The sequence below is a fragment of the Eucyclogobius newberryi genome, unplaced genomic scaffold (assembly GCF_026437365.1).
Source record: "Eucyclogobius newberryi isolate DKJ021-1_F unplaced genomic scaffold, fEucNew1.0.hap1 SCAF_20, whole genome shotgun sequence".
NCBI lineage: Eukaryota > Metazoa > Chordata > Actinopteri > Gobiiformes > Gobiidae > Eucyclogobius > Eucyclogobius newberryi.
Genome location: NW_027315835.1, coordinates 14,083,163 through 14,102,575, shown reverse-complemented (window position 1 = coordinate 14,102,575; position 19,413 = coordinate 14,083,163). Strand labels below are relative to the sequence as shown.

The 19,413-nt window shown below is 42.0% G+C and overlaps 1 protein-coding gene and 1 long non-coding RNA gene across 2 annotated transcripts; one reads left to right on the top strand and one right to left on the bottom strand.

Moving 5' to 3' along the window:
* Positions 1–5,926: 5,926 nt before the first annotated feature.
* On the top strand, positions 5,927–6,481 carry LOC140368730 (uncharacterized). The gene is made up of 3 exons (XR_011928193.1): positions 5,927–5,980; positions 6,053–6,172; positions 6,240–6,481. It is a non-coding gene; the product is annotated as an uncharacterized lncRNA (long non-coding RNA).
* A 2,003-nt stretch (positions 6,482–8,484) lies between these two features.
* On the bottom strand, positions 8,485–15,959 carry med1 (mediator complex subunit 1). The gene is made up of 16 exons (XM_072456709.1): positions 15,801–15,959; positions 14,939–15,045; positions 14,732–14,810; positions 14,571–14,625; positions 14,314–14,446; positions 14,217–14,245; positions 14,070–14,141; positions 13,907–13,981; positions 13,670–13,821; positions 13,467–13,578; positions 13,249–13,373; positions 13,053–13,177; positions 12,769–12,970; positions 12,592–12,687; positions 12,411–12,516; positions 8,485–12,334 (listed from the first exon to the last, which is right to left on the bottom strand). The coding sequence occupies exons 1-16, from the start codon at positions 15,919–15,921 to the stop codon at positions 8,578–8,580; spliced, it is 5,346 nt and encodes a 1,781-aa protein (XP_072312810.1). The 5' UTR covers positions 15,922–15,959; the 3' UTR covers positions 8,485–8,577.
* Between the last annotated feature and the right edge of the window lie 3,454 nt (positions 15,960–19,413).

Genomic DNA, 19,413 nt, shown 5'->3' with positions numbered 1-19,413 from the left:
AGTGTCCATTATGCTTTTAAAAGAGCAATTAACGTCATTCTTATACGTTTTCTTCTATTTGGCTGCTTGCGGGTGTCATAATGGATGTACCAAACTGTCCAAACTGCAGGGAAAATTGGGAGGAAATCAGCAAAAGAGAACAAAGTAAAAATGGCAAGGGACAAGGATAGGCTTCTGTCTTTTCAATGCAAAAACCCGGTTTGTCATCTTCAATCCACTCAAATAAGCTCATCCACTGCCCTATTGTCATCACTTCTCCTTTCATTTAAAGAACATCACAACACTTTTGGGTACTTCTTATCATGCGCCATCTATGTCGCTTTTGTTTCTCATCTATTTTCAGTGAAAAAGAGCCGTATTGCAGCGAGTGGCAGAGTAGCGGGGGGAGCGGGGAGCTGACATCAGCATTTTTCCAGAGCAGAGGGGCCAGAGATTTTTACCATTATGAAACGCTTTTCTAAGACGTGTTGTTTTCATGGAGCATAACTGATGATGGGCTGAGGGGTTGGGACGTATGTAAAAACCCCTGTAACCCAGAGATCCCAGAACCACAATAATTATGGTAGAGAAAGGGTAGAAACATGTTTAATTTAATCATTAATAAAAAAATACCTTTGAGGTTGTTGCAAGTATAGTCAGCATAAAGTCTTATTAGCATCACTACATACAGGCTTAATAAATATAAACATCAACAACAATACATCTGTCATTATAACAACATGTGTCGGATTCATTATTATATCACATTTACTGCTGATGGTGGAAACAAGCAATAGGTCTCTGGAGAGAAAACTCAGCATATTTTACCAAAAGGTAAACTCGGCAGATTCCTATTTCAGACATAGAGCAGTTAGTGTCATGTAGATAATCAATAACCAGCATAAAGACCATTAGTCCAATGGGGGAATCATGTCTGTAATAATATATAATATATTATTCATCCTTGTCAAGTAAAGTATGTTTTCAAAGTCTTTTTATGTGTTTTTTTTCTTTACAGATGTTCTTTTAAATCAACCTTTTAGCGTCTCCAAACCTCCTTTGTTATTTAGATTCAGAGAAATGTAATGACTCATTCCATAACAACCAGAAGTCTTGTTCAGCCCATTGTTCTTATGCAATTGTCTTGGCAGAACGGTGCAAGTCACAGAGGATGGTCCCCACACGTTATCTGGTCATGCAGCCGGGTTTAGGAGGCAAACTGGGACCGAGCTGACGGTTGACGCAATTACACAAATGTGACGTTCACGTTCATGTGGATGGAGTTGTGGAAAACTCCATTAACATTGTGTTGTTTTTCATGTATCTCTGAAGTGAATTCAATGAAGCAAATCATTGTACATGGAGTTGCTCAGAAACCTGTCAAGCAAAACACGCTTATTAAGATTAGAGTGACCCAACCAGTCCAAGGGATAAAGAATTCCCCATGAGCACAAGTAATAGTCTCATTACAGATTCTAGTTTGAAGCTTCAAAACAGAGCGAGAAGCTATGTATAAAAATATAAGTATCTTTGCTCATTTGATGTAAAGAACAACGACTGTACTGTATCTGGGTCAGATAGTAATAATTTGTGATGGGGACAAATCTCTTTCATGCAAATGCTAGCTCATGTGTGAAACAGCCCTTGTTTTTTATTTATCACTTTGAAGAGTTTTTCAGCGTACACCCGTCTCCGCCTTGAATACATGCCCCACTTTTCCATGCATTTGCCATGTCTGGTACTGTAAGTAGAGGCTCGTATGAGGATTTGTGTCTGAATATGGTATGCGTTGTTTAGAATGATATTTACACTTTTCACAATCAACAATGAGATTCGTGAGACGAGACATTTTGGCAGATGACGCGATAGATAAACTGGAGAATTGCTGTGGCAACCAGACATAACAGAGACAACAAAAGAGCAAATCAGACGGCTGTAAGTAGTAGTTTTAGTTCTTGCAGGTGGTAAGTAATATGAAGAATAGGACTGAAACGAAATGTTAAAGGTGTTGAGACATTTACAGTCGTTTTTTTGGGTTTAATCAGCTGAAAAGAGAGACAAGGCAGTACAGACTGTAGGTCATGTAATATGCATGCACAAGCTTTACATCAAACCTGTTCATCAAGCGAAACATTCTTGTCTTTAAAACTGTTAACATTGCAAGGAATGGCATAAAATGGACAAGTGGACTTAACCATTAAAATATATTTAATGTTGTTAAAACTCCATAAGAAAACCAATTACGTGCTTCGCCTTGAACTGAACAGCACCTGTCCATTTTGAGTAATGATACAACATATAATACATAAAATACATCATATTATTGTAAGTACTTTGGGACCTGACTTTGGCTGATACAATAAAATACACTTGCTTTTATTCTAGACATTTACAGCGATACAGAGCAGTAGTTAGTGCCATGCCTGAATGAGAATAAGGAACATTGGGTAAATCCACAGGAGCAGAACTCTCATATATTTCTCCCTTCAATCTCCACAGTGGTAATGCAGTGACATTATTACACATTAAGGGAAGATGAATGATGAGCTGCAGTGTTGGTGAAGGAAGAAAAGAGGAAGTAGAGGATGATCGACGGAGAGATAGAGCGAGGTATGGGGGGGCAGAGGGCCAAGATGACACTGGAGTTTGTGATCAACGCTGCCATTCGCTGACTCACACCACTGGGATTCAAGTCACAATGGACTTTCTTTATAATGAGCCCAGCAGTGAGACTTACTGACGTACAACCACATAAATACTGCCGCGGTCACATAGGGATGGGAGGGATGGGAAGAAATACATTCTTAGAGCCTAGTCGAGTTGTGAAGGGAAATCTAATGTTATGGTTTTGATTTAGATTCTTGGACCGTTTCCCTAGGGACAATTTCAAACTAAATATTATATCTTTCAAATGGAAAAAAAGTCCTCAAAATGTTGCATATGAATATCAGAACTACTATCAGACCACACACAGTAGTAATAGTAAAGAAGTTTACTTTTTGTTGAAAATATATCAGAATGAGTGTAGTAAACCTTTTCCTTAGGATCACTATTGCATTTGAACATTCCAGATATATATTCCGCCTTTCATGACACTCAAAGCGCTTTCTAGTGTATTATTCATTTACTCCACACTCGGTGGTGGTAGCCACAGCTGCCCTGAGGCAGACTGACAGAAGCTTGGCTCTCAATCTATGCAATCAACCCCTCCAACCACCACCACCACCACCACTCACAGACCAGAATCAGACAAGCCAATGTGGATGAAGTGTCTTGCTTGAGGACACAACGACAGTTTGCACTGGCCGACGCACTGTGGCACCTTCCAGCCAAGTAGTAACCAGGCCCGACTTGTTTATCTTCAGAGAACTGACGAGAGCAAGCAGTGACAAGCAGTACGGCCATTACATTAGGATAGTGACCACACTACTATCCTGACAACATTACCATTGTGACAACATTATTATCTTGACAACATTACTATCCTGACAACATTATTATCGTGACTAAAGTAAACCTTTATAAGGATTACAAAGTTCACACAGTTTCTCTACAATTAGCTTTGTATATTGCTTCAGGACGTATGTTCTTCATTTTCGACTTTGCACTTCCTTGTAATTGGTTAAATTGGTTAAATGCCCCTGTCACTCACTCAGACTCAGAAGGACCACACAGGCTAGACAAAAGGTGGGAGAATGTAGACGACCCTTTGTCTTCTTAAGTCTTGCCACCCACATATGGCAATTCTAATTCTCTCTTTTTTAGAGTATGCCAATCATCCCAGATATATTAAAAGTAAGTACTGGCATACAGTACACATCCCATAAGATGATTAAGCAAAGTCATGGATATTAACCTGAGCTCATCGGGCTCCCTTCACTTTTGCTGATGTTTTGCCAACAGCACAGTTGTACAGCTCCGTACAGCAGCGAGCCTCAGCAACTCTGATAAAATACACTCTGGCTAAGCACTTTGAAAAACATACACAGGATTATACCGCTACCACAACAAATCATGTCTCAATAAAACACAATTCTTATCCTCCTGAGAACTGCATTTCATTGTTTAAAGTTCCAATTCAATCCTGCTCGTTGTGTATTCAGTGCATTGCTATTTTGGTTAGTGATTGCCAGACATGCATACGAACGAGTGGCACAGTGACACCGTTGCTCTGGACCCAACACAGAAGCACACTCAAGACTTGAAGTAAAGCCAAAACAAACAAATACAGAAAGAGCGAGACTGTGGCTGCATCTTAGTATTAAAATGATACTTGAGCATACATATCTTTCTCTCACTCCTCCCTTATCAGCGCTCTCTCCCTCTCTCCAAAGGCGGACTATATTAGGGCCATAAAGCTTAACTATGTGGCAAATGGCCGACTGTTATTCCTTGATTTTCAGCTGGATGCGCGCGTGGGGAATTTTCACAGGAGACAGCTCATCAGAAGTCATGACTGTGCGGAGGCAGTGCACTGAACTCAATGAACTTCCATCCACAAATTCAATCATTCGTAATCTGGAAATTTACAGATTGGAATTCACAGCAAAAAAAATCTGATATGTTTTTTCCCATCATCTGTCTTTGTCTTGAGTTTCTGGGGGCAAGTTTTCCCTTACTTTTTGGTTATCTTCCACCTTAATTCAACCATCTTCTGGATTATCTTCAATCTATTTTCTAGCCCAATCATGGATCTTCTCCAAATCTGTATCCAGGCCATTTGCTAACAGCTCTAACCATCTTTAGACAGAACTGCAAGGAACGAATCCCCTTGGCCATAGTTCAAGAAGACACCTCAGCATCCTTCTTTCTTTCATGTCTGACCTCGCTCTTGGTACTTAATCTCAAAGACATCTGACATAAACTGACCTTCTTGGGTGTACAATGGCGATGCTTGACACTATGATTGAATTTACAGCTACAGCTAGACTGGTGGGAACAAAATGCAATATGTCTCCTTTTACGTATCGGTGAGAGAGGATTCAAGCGAGGCAATTCTGCGCTTTGTGCCGTCCCCCACAATGTGAAATCGACTCATAAACCTACGACTTCCAAAATGTCTCTCCCCACTCTTCACCCGCCATTCACGCTTACATCTGTCCTGTCTAATGAAGCTACACATCTCACCACCAGCATTCTAAAGCTTGCCTCATTTAGCTCGTGTGACATACAAGGAGCGATAATTTTAAAATCGAGGGAGGAGGAAAAAGTCGTGGCTGTAAAAAGAAAAATCCTCCCCGCGTCACAGACCTGCAGTGGGACTTGGCCGTGTGTTTGAAGAACGATGAAAGAGGAAGAGAGAGATGAAAAGAAGAGAGGAGGGACCAGTGTGGATCTACTCCAAGCTGGAGTTTTGTGTGGCGGCATACACAATGGACAAATTAGCCGTGCTTGTGAGAAAGAGCAGATCAGCAGTTTGAAAAGGTTGACGGTAGAAGAAGGGAGAATCCGATGCAGCAACTTGCACTTTCAGGGTTTCTTTTATTTTGTTTGGCATTTGACAAATTGGTTGGGAAGGCCTGGCACGAGTGAACACACTGACTGTAATGAAGAGCTTGGCAATCTCTGAATGTGGGCTGGATGGAGAAGAATGTAAAAAGGCTGCGATTATGCCACAGTTGGGAGTACAATACGATATTTCTGGTCTGAAAGTGTTGAATTAATCCGTTAAATAGGGTTTCAAATGGACCAATAAGCAAGATGGATCACTTGGAGAGAAGAGACCACTGCCAAGGCATGTCACCAGACCAGGTTTGAACTTTCAGACCTTGAAAAATCATAAGCTACTCAGCCCTTTTCTACCAAAATAACTTAAACTGTCAAGCTTATCTGGCATTTTCTTTCAAGTGTGGCAGTATGGCCTGCGGGCAGACCATGCCACTTCCTATTGGCTAATCATTAGGGCCGTTGGCCAATAAAATGTTGTTCCGTTTTGTCATTCATCCTCTGACCTACGCACTTCCTGGGTCTGGGTGTTGCTCCACGTACCTCCGCTCTCCAGGTAGTAGTTGTCCCTTTTGCTAATGCAATTCGATCGTGTAGTTTTACTCATAAAATGGTTTCTGTGGTTTAGTGCCGTGGCCTGTCACCTGGCGCCGCTTTGTTAACGCTCCGATGTGATCTCTGCTGACTCGGGATTGTTGTGGTCTCGCTGTCATAGCCCCACAACGCGTGGTCCCGGGCAGCTAACGTGGTACGTCCTGAGCGTGATATGCCGGTAGCCTAGTGTTCAGGTTAGCGTTAACCAGGTCTCTTTTCAGATGTAACCTAAACTCTCTGGAGCGGCGGTGTGCGCTGGAGCCGTTGCCTTGCCCTGCCCTCTGTTGATATGGATGTCTGTGCCCTGTGTTGTCCAGATCCACTGGACTCTTAAAAGACCATACATCCACGCATAAAGAACTGATACGAACTGTGTTACCTAAGCCTGTATTTATTAAATTAATAGCCTGTTAAATAAATTGCATGTGAAACTGGAATCTGCCCCTGTATAATCAAGAACGAATCTGTGTGTCCTTTTAGTTAGTTTTCCGGGTGTAAGCCCGGTGGCGTTGTTGGTTTTATTTTCTTTATTTTTATTTAATGTAAATTAGTTTAAAACATTTATAGTACCACCCGAATGCCACACAAGGCAATAGGTTTTTTCGACTTTCCAAAGAACAAAATGTCAATATATTTGGAACATACTTCTGGCCGCTTGGGACAAGGCCGTCACAAAAAAATGTAACGCAAACTGAGCTGATGATTAAGGACTGGACCAGCACAATAGCTGACATATGGAAAATTGCAAAAATCACATACCAGTTATTTTTGACTTTGTGAGCCACAACCTTCTTTTTGTTTGATGCCCCACCCTCTCAAATTTCAATTCTACCTAATTTATTTCCCTCTGGTCTTACATATTTTTGTTGTTTCATGTGTTTGTTTTGTTGATGTTGTTTGTATTTTAGATGAATAAAAAAAATATGTATACAGATAAAAAAAAAGGATTGAGATGTATAGATACATATTAGCTTTTGTCGTAAGAAAATGCTGAATATTATCCGAGGCATTCATCTGATCCTGTCTCCCCCTCACCTGATATAGAGCCGGCTTTTCAGCAACCTAATCTTAAGAAAAATTTGAATTTACAGTGGCTACGGTAGCATGACGTCTTATAAAGTAGCCTGTAAAGTGTCTTTGAGGACACTGTCAGGATCGGACACCTTCCAAACAACCACCAGATGCAGTGAGCAGATGCCAGCCAATATAGTGTAAATTGTGATGATGACACACCATTCATGAAGCACTTTGTATCCTATAGAGATTCAATCCATTAGTTAGCAAAACTATATGAACCGGCTTCAGGGAAAATCAAACGCAGAGTCAGCTGAACTGGAGAGGCTAAATAAGGAAACACATTTGACATTTACATAAGGTTTCATATGGTCTCACTGGGGAAGGAAACTGGAAAACGTCTAGAGTTTCTGTAACGAGACACTCTTCTATATCGGCCAATATTGACTGTGGCAATGCTCGGAATCCATTCTTGTTAAGATGAAAAGTGACAGCCAACGGCCCTAAAGGAATTAATAATTGAACAGTTGAGCCACTTCAGATTAATATCCCCCTTAACAACCAATACAAATAATACAACATGAAGTTTCTATTGTATTTAGAAATTCCCATGTGTCAGATCAAGCCTATGACCACTTGTTAGTGCTCTCGTCTGTCCATGCTACATCATTTCTCCCTTTGAAATCTCTGTTAATACTACCATTATGACTTCTAATAATCCTATATTGTTACTACAATTATAGTAGCTTATAACTACTGTCTTCAACTCATCAATCTATTAAAAACCAACAGTTTCTGCTAATACTCAACTGAGGCACACATATAGTTGATTTCTTAAACGTCTATTTAACTACCTATATTCTGTACATTGTGGTATGCAATGCTGCTGCCATCTGGTGGTAAGAGGTGAAACATCAGAAATAATTAGCCTGGCAACTTCAGTTTTGATAAAGTGGTAAATATTATCAACAAACTTGTTATAGCATTGAAATATTTATTTCAAGCTTTGATCCTTTTTACATTTCAAATTGACTATTGTAACATCATCATCGTTTTATAATCCAAAGTCATTTACATATAAAGTTGGCAAGTATAAAAATCCTGGGTTTTTTTTTCCGAAAAAAAAAAAAAAAAAAAACCCAAGGCAACTAAATACTTGGTTCTTTTTACTGTACAATACTTAAAAAATATTTTGACAACGTACAGTGAGGTTTGGATAGAGACATTATCAAATATGATAATATAATAATGAGTGGTCTGAATTGATAAGAAAGGAAACCAAAATGATCACTTAACAAGGAAATAGAAAATATACTGTCTTGTTAAAACTGAGATGGTTGAAAAGCTTTAGCTGACATACTTTAGAAACTTCCATGGCAATCTTCAATGACAAAATACAATAACAGATGAGACAATAAAATAGTTTAAAATTGAACGATGCTTTTTGCAGTGCAGATTTTGGCCAATGTTGAATAAATAAAAGCTTGAGTAAAATAGTAAAAGAAACAATATACAGAAAATCAAGATGTTTTTTCACAGATGAAATCATAAGTTTCCAGTAAGAGCTGAGTCCATGAGATCGTCGTCTTCATTTCTCATGTACATGGGGCTGGGTCTGGAGGGGCGGTCGCCGGACCCCATCATCGAGAGACCAGAATCAGACGCAGAAATGGGGGAGCGGGACCAACTGTCGGCTTTAACTGGGTGAGAAGAAGAGCCCATCGACATCGAAGACTTCTTTTTCTCCTTGTCCCGGTCCCGATCTCTGTCCCTGTCCCTCTCTCGCTCCCTTTCCTTTTGCTTCTTTTTCTCCTTCTTATGCTTCTTATGCTTTTCTCCTGAACTCATTGAGCTCATGTAGTCCTGCGGGGGAAGAGGCCGCGTGGTTTGGTCGTCATCCGAACTGGGACTGTTCTGGTGGGACTTTTCTGCCACCGAGCTGCTCCCGGACTCACTCTCGCTGTCGTGGTTGAGTGGGGTGTACCCCGGGGAGCGGCTGTGGCTGGGTGAGGAGCGGTCGTGTTTGGGTGTCGATCCACTGAACAAGGGAGACGCTTTGAGGCTCGAAATCTGGGGACGCATCGAATCCCCGGACCCTTCGCTAGTTTTTTGGAGGGACACTTTTGCCTTGATGCTAGGCGAACCACCATCCGGTTTGCTTATAATTATTTTTGCCAAACCGGTCCCGCCCCCTCCGCTTTTCGAGTCCATCATCTTTTTATCCCCACTGTTTCCACCAGACACGGAAACTTTGGCTTTAGCGTCTTTGTCTGATTTCTCGCGCTTGTATTCCCCGCTTTGAGATGAAGAGCCGTGTTTGGAAGGACCTATGTTGGGAGCGCCACCACTGGGGACATTTCCGGGTCCGCTCCCAGGGGCCGAGCCAGGACCAGTCGCCCCTCCCTGTGGCCCAACTTCACACCCATCCTCTCCCACGCCCCCTACACTCTTCAGTTTGTCAATGACCGCTGTGAGGGAGGGCTTTTTGTTGCGACTTGGGGACTTTCCTTTAGCGTTGGGGTTGTTAGCGTTGTTTTGATTGTTAGCTCCACTGTTCGAGTTTCCACTGCTGTTGCCACTGCCACCGCTCCCGCCACCGCCGCCTCCACTCCCCCCTCCGCTGCCTCCGTACTGAGACTGTGAGCCTCCAGAGAAAGGGGCATTACTAGAGGAAGAGCCGGAGGAAGGTGCTGACCCACCTGAAGAGCCCCCACCTGTAGGTTTTTGAGAGCCTCCACTTGAGGAAGACTTTGACCCACCAGATCCACTGCTCCCAGAGCCTATGGGGGATTTTGCCTTTGAGGATGGAGGTGTTCCTGGTACTTGGGACTTCATTGGGGAGGACATTTTGTCACCAGAGCTACTAGAGCGTGAGTGGGATGGGGAGATATTGGGCTTTATGCCTGGGTTCATGAGAGACCCAGAAGGCTTGCCACCTTGTGTTTTGATTTTACTGCTACTACCCATACTGCTACCGCTGCCCCCCGGTCCCGATAGTCCATGTTTAGTGATTGGGGAAGATCCAGGTTTGCCTACACCCATTCCCTGAGAGGAGCTTTTGGACTGAGATGAACCACTTCCTCCTCCTGAGCCTGTATTTCCGGTTTTGGAGCTACTGTTCTGTGTAGACCCTTCCTTAGTCTTCATCTTTCCCGAGGAGGAGGAGTGAGAGTGGTGGCTTTTGCTGCTCCCTGTTGCTCCTCCTCCTCCTCCTCCGCTGCTGCTTGTGGTAGAGCTGCTGGAGCTGTCCCCGCTATGAGAGGAGCTTTTCCTGCCTGATATTGTCCCTTTTCCAATCTGGATAGTTAATATAGGAATCCGTGGAGGGGTTTGTGAGCGCCCTGAGCTACCAGGTGATTTGGAGCCTCCTCCACTCCCCCCAGAGCCTGGGCCTCCACTTGGAGGGGTGTAAGGTCGCCCCCCAGAGCTGTGGGATGGGGACTTTCCATCTGTGTCAAATTTCTTGCGCTTAGGGGGTTTGTCTTTAGCTTTCCCTTCACTGGAGGGTGTCCGGCTTCGCTTCACTTGTTTCCCCTCTGATGAACTACTCCCTATCAATGAACTGCTGTTTCCACTGCCTCCATTATCATCTTTTGGCCGGGTCACCCCAGGCTGCTGCGGTTTCACTTTAGTTTCACCACTTTTAAAATCACTGCTCGTACCTAGTCCTACCATTATAGGGCTCTGGGACCCAACACTGTGAGTGTCTCCTAAATCTGGAGCACCCAAAGCTGGTTTTCCTCCACCACTGTTGCCTCCAAACACAATCCCTCCCATGTCAAAAGGATCTTTGAGAGAAGGGTCTGGCGTGCTCTGTCCATGTGGGGTTGGGTTCTGAGGGGTTCCGGCTGGTGTATTCTGCTGGCTACTTCCACCAAAACCTTTTACTAAATCCATGTCTCCATCAGCACTTGGTGAACTGTCATCAAAATAGTTTTGGGAAAAACCATGACCAGGTGCCAGAAGGTCAGGGTTAAAGTCAGCAGGGAAAAAGTTTGTAGAGGAGGAATCACTATTGGGGGTGGCTGCTGTTGCAGTTGCCTCTGTAATCAGGTCTGCAGCATCAGTAAATGGATTTTCATTGCTGTTGGTGTTGAAAAGGTCTGAATCAAAGACTGCACTTCCTTGACCTGAACTAGAGGAATCACGGATTGGGGTACCAAGGGGACCCGCGTCTTCTCCACTGCCCAAAGCAAGCTGAGTGCCGCTACTGCTTTTACCTGTTTGGTCAGGTAAATCCGATAAAATTTCTGTGATATCAGGACCAATACTATCAGAGCTGGAGAGGCGCACTGTCCGTGGTGGCACAGCACCCGGTGGTGGCTGCTGTTGGGACTGAACATGAGATTGTGGGTAGGGTATACTGGGGCCAGAGGGAGGAGTCTCACACTGGCTGGGTGCTGGCGTGATGCTGTGGGGAGTATCTAATCCATCACCAGCAAGATTCACATCAAATATTGAATTTTGAGATGCATCCACATCCATGGAAAGCAGCTCCCTGTGAAAGTCATCCTCATGTGTGACTTGATGGTGTTGAAGATGTGGTGGCAGTTGACCCTTAATGCCTAAACTAGTTCCTCCTCCTGCCCCAGGAGCAGCGGCTGCCCCTGGCATCACACCACCCTTTTCTGTTGGTCGTCGCTTTTTCTTAATTTTGGTACCAGTTCCAGGGCAGCTTGCGCCCACTCCCTCTGTACGAGGAGAGCCAGATGAATTTTGTCGCTCCAATGGACTTGAGACATACAGAGCAGCAAAGTCCTGTGTCGGGTTGTCTTTGAGTAAATTCATTAGCATAGGATGATTCTTAGTATTGCTGGCCGGGGAGGATGTGGGGGAAGAGGTTTGGTGAGGTTGTGGGGCATTCTGGGAACTGGGACTAGAGCCCACATTTCCTGTTATCTGCAACAAGCTGGTGAGTATTGGATTCTGTGTGACTTTGTTGAAGTCATCTGGATGTCCTTGACCAGCCTGTTGTTGTTGCAACTGTTGCTGTGCAGTTGCCCCACCTTGGGCCATACATTCTCCTCCTTGACTCTGTCTATCAGACCGTGACATCCCAAATAAAGTTGAAATAGGACCGCCAAAATTAGCCCCCCCAGTGGGCGTGTTCCCTCCTGTGAGTCCAGGTAGTCCAATTGCATCTCCAGCTGCCATGTTGTAGGTAGGGCTTCCTGAAGGTGGCAGGTTGTTTTTCACCATAGTTTCCACAGTCTGTGCAATTAGTGAAAGCGCTGGAGTGTCTGCCTGGATGGTCTCAGCCTTCCTCCGTATGGCTCTCATGGTTACAGGAATAGACATACATCTAACATAAAACAAATATATCAGTGTATTGAAATTATTTAGCTGTGTATATGGAATAGAGAATTTAGCTTTCATACCTTTGTACAACTTTGGTGATGAATTCATCTGTGCATATAAGAGCATCTGACAGGCCTTTATAAAGTTTGCAGGTTACTTGGCGAGAGTCAATGACCTCCATCACAACTAGAGAAAGAGAGAGGTCAAATTAACAAGAAACAACCTTTTTCATCGTAGTAAGTGAGTAAATATGTGACTTACCACAGACCAAAGATTCATTAACAGGATGTTGGAATGAAACACTAAAACTGGAGTCGGTGAGAGGACAAACTTCAAACTGCAACAACCCTGAAGAATCTAAAAATATTACAGAAACAGCCACATCTCATAAAAATGTATAAGTATATTTATTTAACATAAATATACATGACGACTAACCTTCTTTGAGAGATGTCTGTTTGACACAGCTTCCAATCAGTGTGTTGTAAGCAGCTTGGTGGCGGATGATGTCCAGGAGAAGGGGCACCTGTGCCGGGTGTCGAAAAGGGATCTTGGTCACTAGTGCCCCTTGGAGACATTGACCGTCCTGTACTGGGGCATCTCCATTTAAGAAGTAACAATGCTGTTGATCTGGCAAAACCTGTTCGCAATTATCAGCAGTTTAGTATTAGGTGGCCTTTCTATAAATAAATGTGCTTCTTTTGTATGTAGAAATGACTTACCGAATAGAAGTGCATGCTGTGTGGGACTGATAAGGCATTTCCTTCCTCTAAGATCTGAAGCTGGCTTTGGACAATTAGCTGGTAGAGAGGAGAAAGGCTCGGAGGGCTCTCAAACACAGGAATTGCTGTAAAATTAAACAATGAATACTACTAACAGTGGTACAATAACTCTACCTTGTAATACATATCAACTTACATGTAGCATTGCCCAATTTTTGAATAAAGGACAAGGAGAAAGGCATTGGCTGGTTCATCTTGAGGAAAAAGCATGCTGGCAAGTCCACACTGTTGGAGTTGGATACATTTGAAAACGATGGGGTCCTACAACATACAATTTCAAATTTAGGCTTGTCAAACTTTTTTTGTATAATTGCACTTTTTCTTTGTAATTAATATTTGTGTGCTTGAGCTTACCCTTTGTTGTCCACTGGGTGGGATCCAGAGATGAGAGGAGCAATTGGAAGCTTGTATATAGCAGATGTTCCTTCAATTGTCACCGACACACCAATACCCAGAGATCGTGGGACTGCAGTGACAAAGAAAACAATAGATACAAATAAATAACAAGTCAAGGAAGCAGTGTATGTTGATTTATACATTAATTTTGTCATCTTTACCATTGCTGTCTGTTAAGTCCAGTTCCTCCTCAAATATGTCATAAGGAGACACATAACACTGCAGGGTAACAAGGTGCCCTCCACTTCTGGCTGTTAGAAGTCCAACATTGCCATGAAGAATAGTCTCCACTGTAGTAGCATTAGTTGCCAACCTAAAAACAACACATATTTTATAGTTTTGTTTTACAATAATCTTAAAAACCTATCTAATAATAAAAAATTAAAAAAAAAACATACCTGAACATGTGCATCATCTTAGTGAGATCTAGCTCCAAAGACTGCAGTGCAATATACATCTTGGTTTTTAATTTGCTGGAGAAAATAATGATGATAATAGTCAAAGAGATTCAATGCATAACATTTACAAACTACAATAAAACTGTACAAACTTTGTACTTACTTATCTCCTGGTAGTTTATATAACTCAACTAGTCCTTTTAGATGTTTTGAAAATTCTTCAAAGTTCTTCTCTCTAGTGCGAAAAATAAATGTAATATATCAAAGGCAAAACACATTCTTCAGATTAAGAATATTGTAGTTTACTCACCTCAGATGTCGTATAAGCTCAGGACAACTCTAATAATGTAAACACATGTCAGTTGCCTGTTGTTTGTTACAATGTAATTACACTAGGTTTTACTAACCGTGGGATTTTCTCCCTGATGTGCCACTTTCACGTCCACTAGCTGACCTGTGTTGTCTAACTGGACTTCCACATAAAACATATCTGACGTGATGTAGCACTCTGTCCCTGATGGGCTGAGATGGGAGCCCAGCCTATACAAATTAGACACAGTATATTGTTACTGTTAAATCTGCTAAAAATGACGGTACATAATAAAAATACAATTAAAAGCATAAAGGTACCATTAAGGTATCTTCTAAGATATCAATAACTCACATGTTTTGTCGGGCTATTGATTCCAAACGATCAGTCATAGAAGACAGAGATGTCACTGAGAAAAGAGAAAAAAAGGTATTCAAATTTCATGATATTCCTGTCAACACATCCTCACAGCAAAATAATAACATGTATGATTGTGTTTTGTTCAGCTATGTCACCTTTCAAAGCCCTTTGCAGAGTCTCCAGACAGGTAAGCAAGAGCTGGTGACCTGCTGCATTCATCACACCACGTTTTTCCTGTAAAAGAGTAACGAGTACAGTGAGTATATTATCAGTCATAAATACGGTTAGATGCTTATTTTTCTATGCTTTGGATTGAGAAAAAGGTCATAGTGATAGTCTGATAATAAAGACAAAAGTTTTACCATTGCCTGTCGAACAACTTTGGACGTCTCCTGCCACGGTCGTGAGGCATTGTGTTTGGCATGAAGCCTCTCCAGCAAAGCAGTGACTCGGCTCTGCTTTTCAGCTTCTAAACACATCAAAAAGGTAAATATGTTTACATTTTCTAACATACTCTATTTGTAATAAAACAGAAAACTGAATACATCAAAATAAATACATCATTTAAAATAAAGTCTTGGTTTTGTCTTCTTCTTCTTTGGTGTTTTATGGGAGCTGGTATCCAAGTGTTACATTACGTTCAGACTTATTCTTCGGACTTTATTCTTTGGACTTTATTATTTAGACTGTATTATCCCCCCTCACCTAATGGTTTTGTCATTATGAATTTAGAAAGACGTCAAAGTGCAGCAGGATGACGTATGGAGGCGTTTGGGACCCTTCAGAGTAAATTGGGTAAACAAATGTCAGAATGTGACTGAGCCTTGGCTTTAACTAGACCAATGTAGAAACTGAAAGTGTAATGTCCAAAACTCGGTGACAACTATGACATAATGTTACATGTAACTGGTCTGTTTACTAAGCTACTTGTTATTACACAGTTGTTACCATTGATTGTTATGTTAGCAACCTATGCTACATGGTGATCGCAGTGATCAAAACACAAAGCTTTTTCCCGGATATAAAATCACTCAGGAGTGTATAAAGGCATAATAAAACAATACTTTCTATATGTTTCTATAGCCCAGTTACAACAATGCAATAAACAACGAGTGATTATACGAAATGAGAACTGTGAGCTATTAGCTTGAGCACTTTGCCTAGCTCGGACACACGGCTGAACTGTCTGAAAAACAACACTAAAGACTCCACACGCGCTCTTACCGGAAACATCCTCGCTTTTTATCCGCTCTGCATGAGTCTGAAAGCTTCCTTGTGACACAGAGAGAGTTATTTCTCCCGCTGGACTGTTACTTTGCATTGAAACTCCAGGCCCCGCCGCCATTGTCCCCGTCCCTACGTGCTTCGCCCTTCGCCTCAGCCACGCCTCCCGGCTTCCGTAGTTTGTCAACCCAGTCCATGGTTCTGATTAGAATATTGGTCCGTCGATCAAGTGAGTATTGTTTATTTATCAGCAGCTAATTGTATTTTAAAACACTTAAAAAAAAAAAAAGCCTCATGCAACAAAAACACATTTTGCAAAACTGCCATTTTTATGATCGAATATCACTCGCTTGCCATATGAGAAAAGTGCCTTTTTTGACTATTTTGTTATAAGTAATATCTAAAAAATCCTTTCACGGGGTAAGAGATTTAATTAGAAAGAGTAATCAAACATGACTTGATTTATTTTCCAATTAAAGAGATGTCTTTTTCAACTCAACTTCAAAAATGTTAAACGTTACTAAATATATTCACACAGAAATTAAGCCATCATACTTTTTATTATATACATCCCTCGTTCGTTTGTTCGTATTATTATAATTGGAATGACTACTATATGGTTTATCATCTCAGCTTCATTTACGCTGCGTGCAGGAGACAATGGTCCAATAAATACTCCAGATGGCGTAGGATCGCCGCGAGTAAATGATTCATGTTTTGCCAAAAGCAATGAAGCGCCAAAAATCCACTGCACAATTAGAATAATCGTGTTAAGTCACCTCAAAAGAACGACAATGCCTTATTATAACCTTAATAGTGTTTTCTTTAGAAATTGCACACTTTATTCCTCATTCATAAAACAGTCATAAGGACAAACAGCGCAATGTTTAGGCTCTTTTAATCATTTATTTTTCCTTTTCTGTAGTGTGCACACCTGAGCCTTCTACACAGCTGGGCCTGGATTGACTGAGGACTCTCTGGGGAGGGTTTTCCCACCAAGCTTGACCTGCTCATGAGAGGGGCTTTGTGCGTTTATTCCTGCATTTGTGCAATCATGATATATACAGTAAGTGAGCATACGCATCAGACACAGCAGTGGGGATGGAGAGGGACCAGGTTGGCTCCGTCTGAGTCAGTCCAGACCCGCAGATAGACACGAGGAAAAGAGGGGAGGTGCCGCTATGTAATTGATGTGCCCACCAGGAGTTTTAGCTGGCTGCCTGGCATCACGAGGAGATGGACCCTGCTGCCAAGACTTCAGTAGGAGAAAGGCGAAGGGAGGCCTTAGGGAGAGCAGTAGCAGTGCTGAAACGGTGCCCATCAATCAGAGGCTAGTTCACCTTGCCATGCCAAAAGGGACTCTCTGTGCCCAGGGAAGAGGTGGCACTGGGAGTGAGATTGGCACTAAACCTCTCTCTAATCCTCCCGGTGGGTGCATCCGTGCCATGTCGGTACAGTGGGCAGAGCCGAACTCGAGCACAAGGAAGGGAAGTTCAGAGCCTGTCTCATTGTTATGCAGAACAGTGAGGGACTGACAGTCCAGTGATGTCGTTTCGGTCATTTTTCTACAATCTCAAGTGCTTCTGACACACTACTCTGCTACAGAGAATATTTGGTTTAAGAACTCACTGAAAATCAGAACAAACGCTACCAAACTACAAAAGAGAACTTAAAAAAAGAGGGCTTTAAAAAAAGCTAGCCAAGACCAACTCAGGACTTTAAGAATGCGTTCACACAGACACATTCACCACTAGGAATAAACCTGAAACTAAACCTGGACTAGATCAGGACTAGAATTAGCTCAATTTAGTCCAAATGATGACAAGGGTGAACACTAAAATGCTAATTCAAAATGAGATTAAGATAAGGATTAAACTTCAACTGTTACTTATAAATACTGAAACTACAGAGAGCACACTCTAAATCTGCTATGTAAAAAAAAAACTACAGCAAAAACTTTTTGTCTTAAACAAAATTTGGCCATACCAGTGACAGTGGTCTTTTCCACCACCTCCTATCTACCTGTCTGGTCACTGACCACCAATATTCTTTTATTTCATGTATAAAAATAGTTGACCAGTCTGTAGTTACCTGCTTGTTTTATTTTATACACTGCAACTACAAAGAATGTCCAGGTAGATTAGATGAGAGTATTAAAGCAAATATTAATACACAATAAAGATGAGGTAGTAAGAAATATGTGCAGGAATCCAAATCAATAAGGATAACAAAGTGTTTACCAGACCTTGTAGCTTATGATACAGAATATAATTTTGTAACACTGTCTAAACCTACGCAGGTTGGCCTCAAAAACTCAGTTTTGTATTGACAGTTGAGTTTTTGTTGTAGTCCTAAAAGTTAAACCAGTTTGATTTTATTCATGCATTCATAGTTTAAACACAAGAGGCGTATAACAGCTTGGCAAGTGCATTGAGTGCTTTGAAGTAACCTACCCTCCTTTTTCAAGCATCTCTCTTGGTGAAAAATGCAAAGATATCAGCCAAATTATTCAGACAGTAAACAACAAATTAGTTCTGAATTGGTGGTTGTGATTTGAATAGACTTTTGCTTTGTACCTACAGTTTCGTACAAGTTTGAGACCGGGGATGTTGGACGCGCTCCATCGAACAGTGCAACGTTATTGGGACACAGTTTCTGCTTCTTTGGCACGCATCGCCTTGGAAGTGCGAGGGCAGCTGGGAAAGACTGGCGGCTGCTGGTGGAAGAAGGAGGAAGCGTGGAGAAAAGAGGAGGGGTGAGCCCTATAGGACCATTTGTGATGAGACTCATTTGCACAACGGCACTTAATTGGCTACAACAATTAATTAATGTGTTGGAAAGTTGGCACAAAAAGTTCATTTAAGGGGGTTTTAATAAGCAATTAGGGAGAAGTAACCAGTGAGGTAGAATGGAAGAGAATAAAACGGGTAACTCCAGCTTTTTGGGAATAATGTGCCATATCCTAAAAGCGGGATGTGGCTTCCCTTTAACGGCTTTGCATCCCATTGCGACATAAAAAAAAATACATTATTTTTTACCCCTCGTACTTTTACAACCCCAACTGTTCCCCCACTTTCTAAAAGCAGCATTGTCTCCTCTCTCCCCTTCAATCTCCCTCCCACTGTATGAAATATCGCATGACTAATGAGCAGAGCAGGTTGAAATCCTGGGGAAGATGTCCTTGGAAGACGAATGCATTTTCAGCAGAATAATTAACTTAATTAACAAATTCACATGCATATTCATCAGCCTATTAATGTCTGCTCTGCGCGGCTTGATGAGCAGTGGGGTAATAACCATCTCATTTGCATAGAGTGTTCACACGAATCCCTGTTTTTTTTAAAAGCAGGATAGGATGAGTTAAAAAAAAAAAAAAATGAAGAGGGGGGGACGATAATGGCTGGCGTGCAGAGGTGAGAGAATGACGTGCTCGTATATAGTCTGATGGCTGAGGTTTCATAGGAATATAGGCCCCTTTGCAGCAGATTGGCTTTTGCCTCCCAAACATCTCCCGCTGATCTCTCATCACCATCGCCCCCTTTAAAATACTGATCCTTAATGACCCCCTCAATGCTCCATATAGTCTAATCGCAGCCTGCTCCTGTGGTAAACA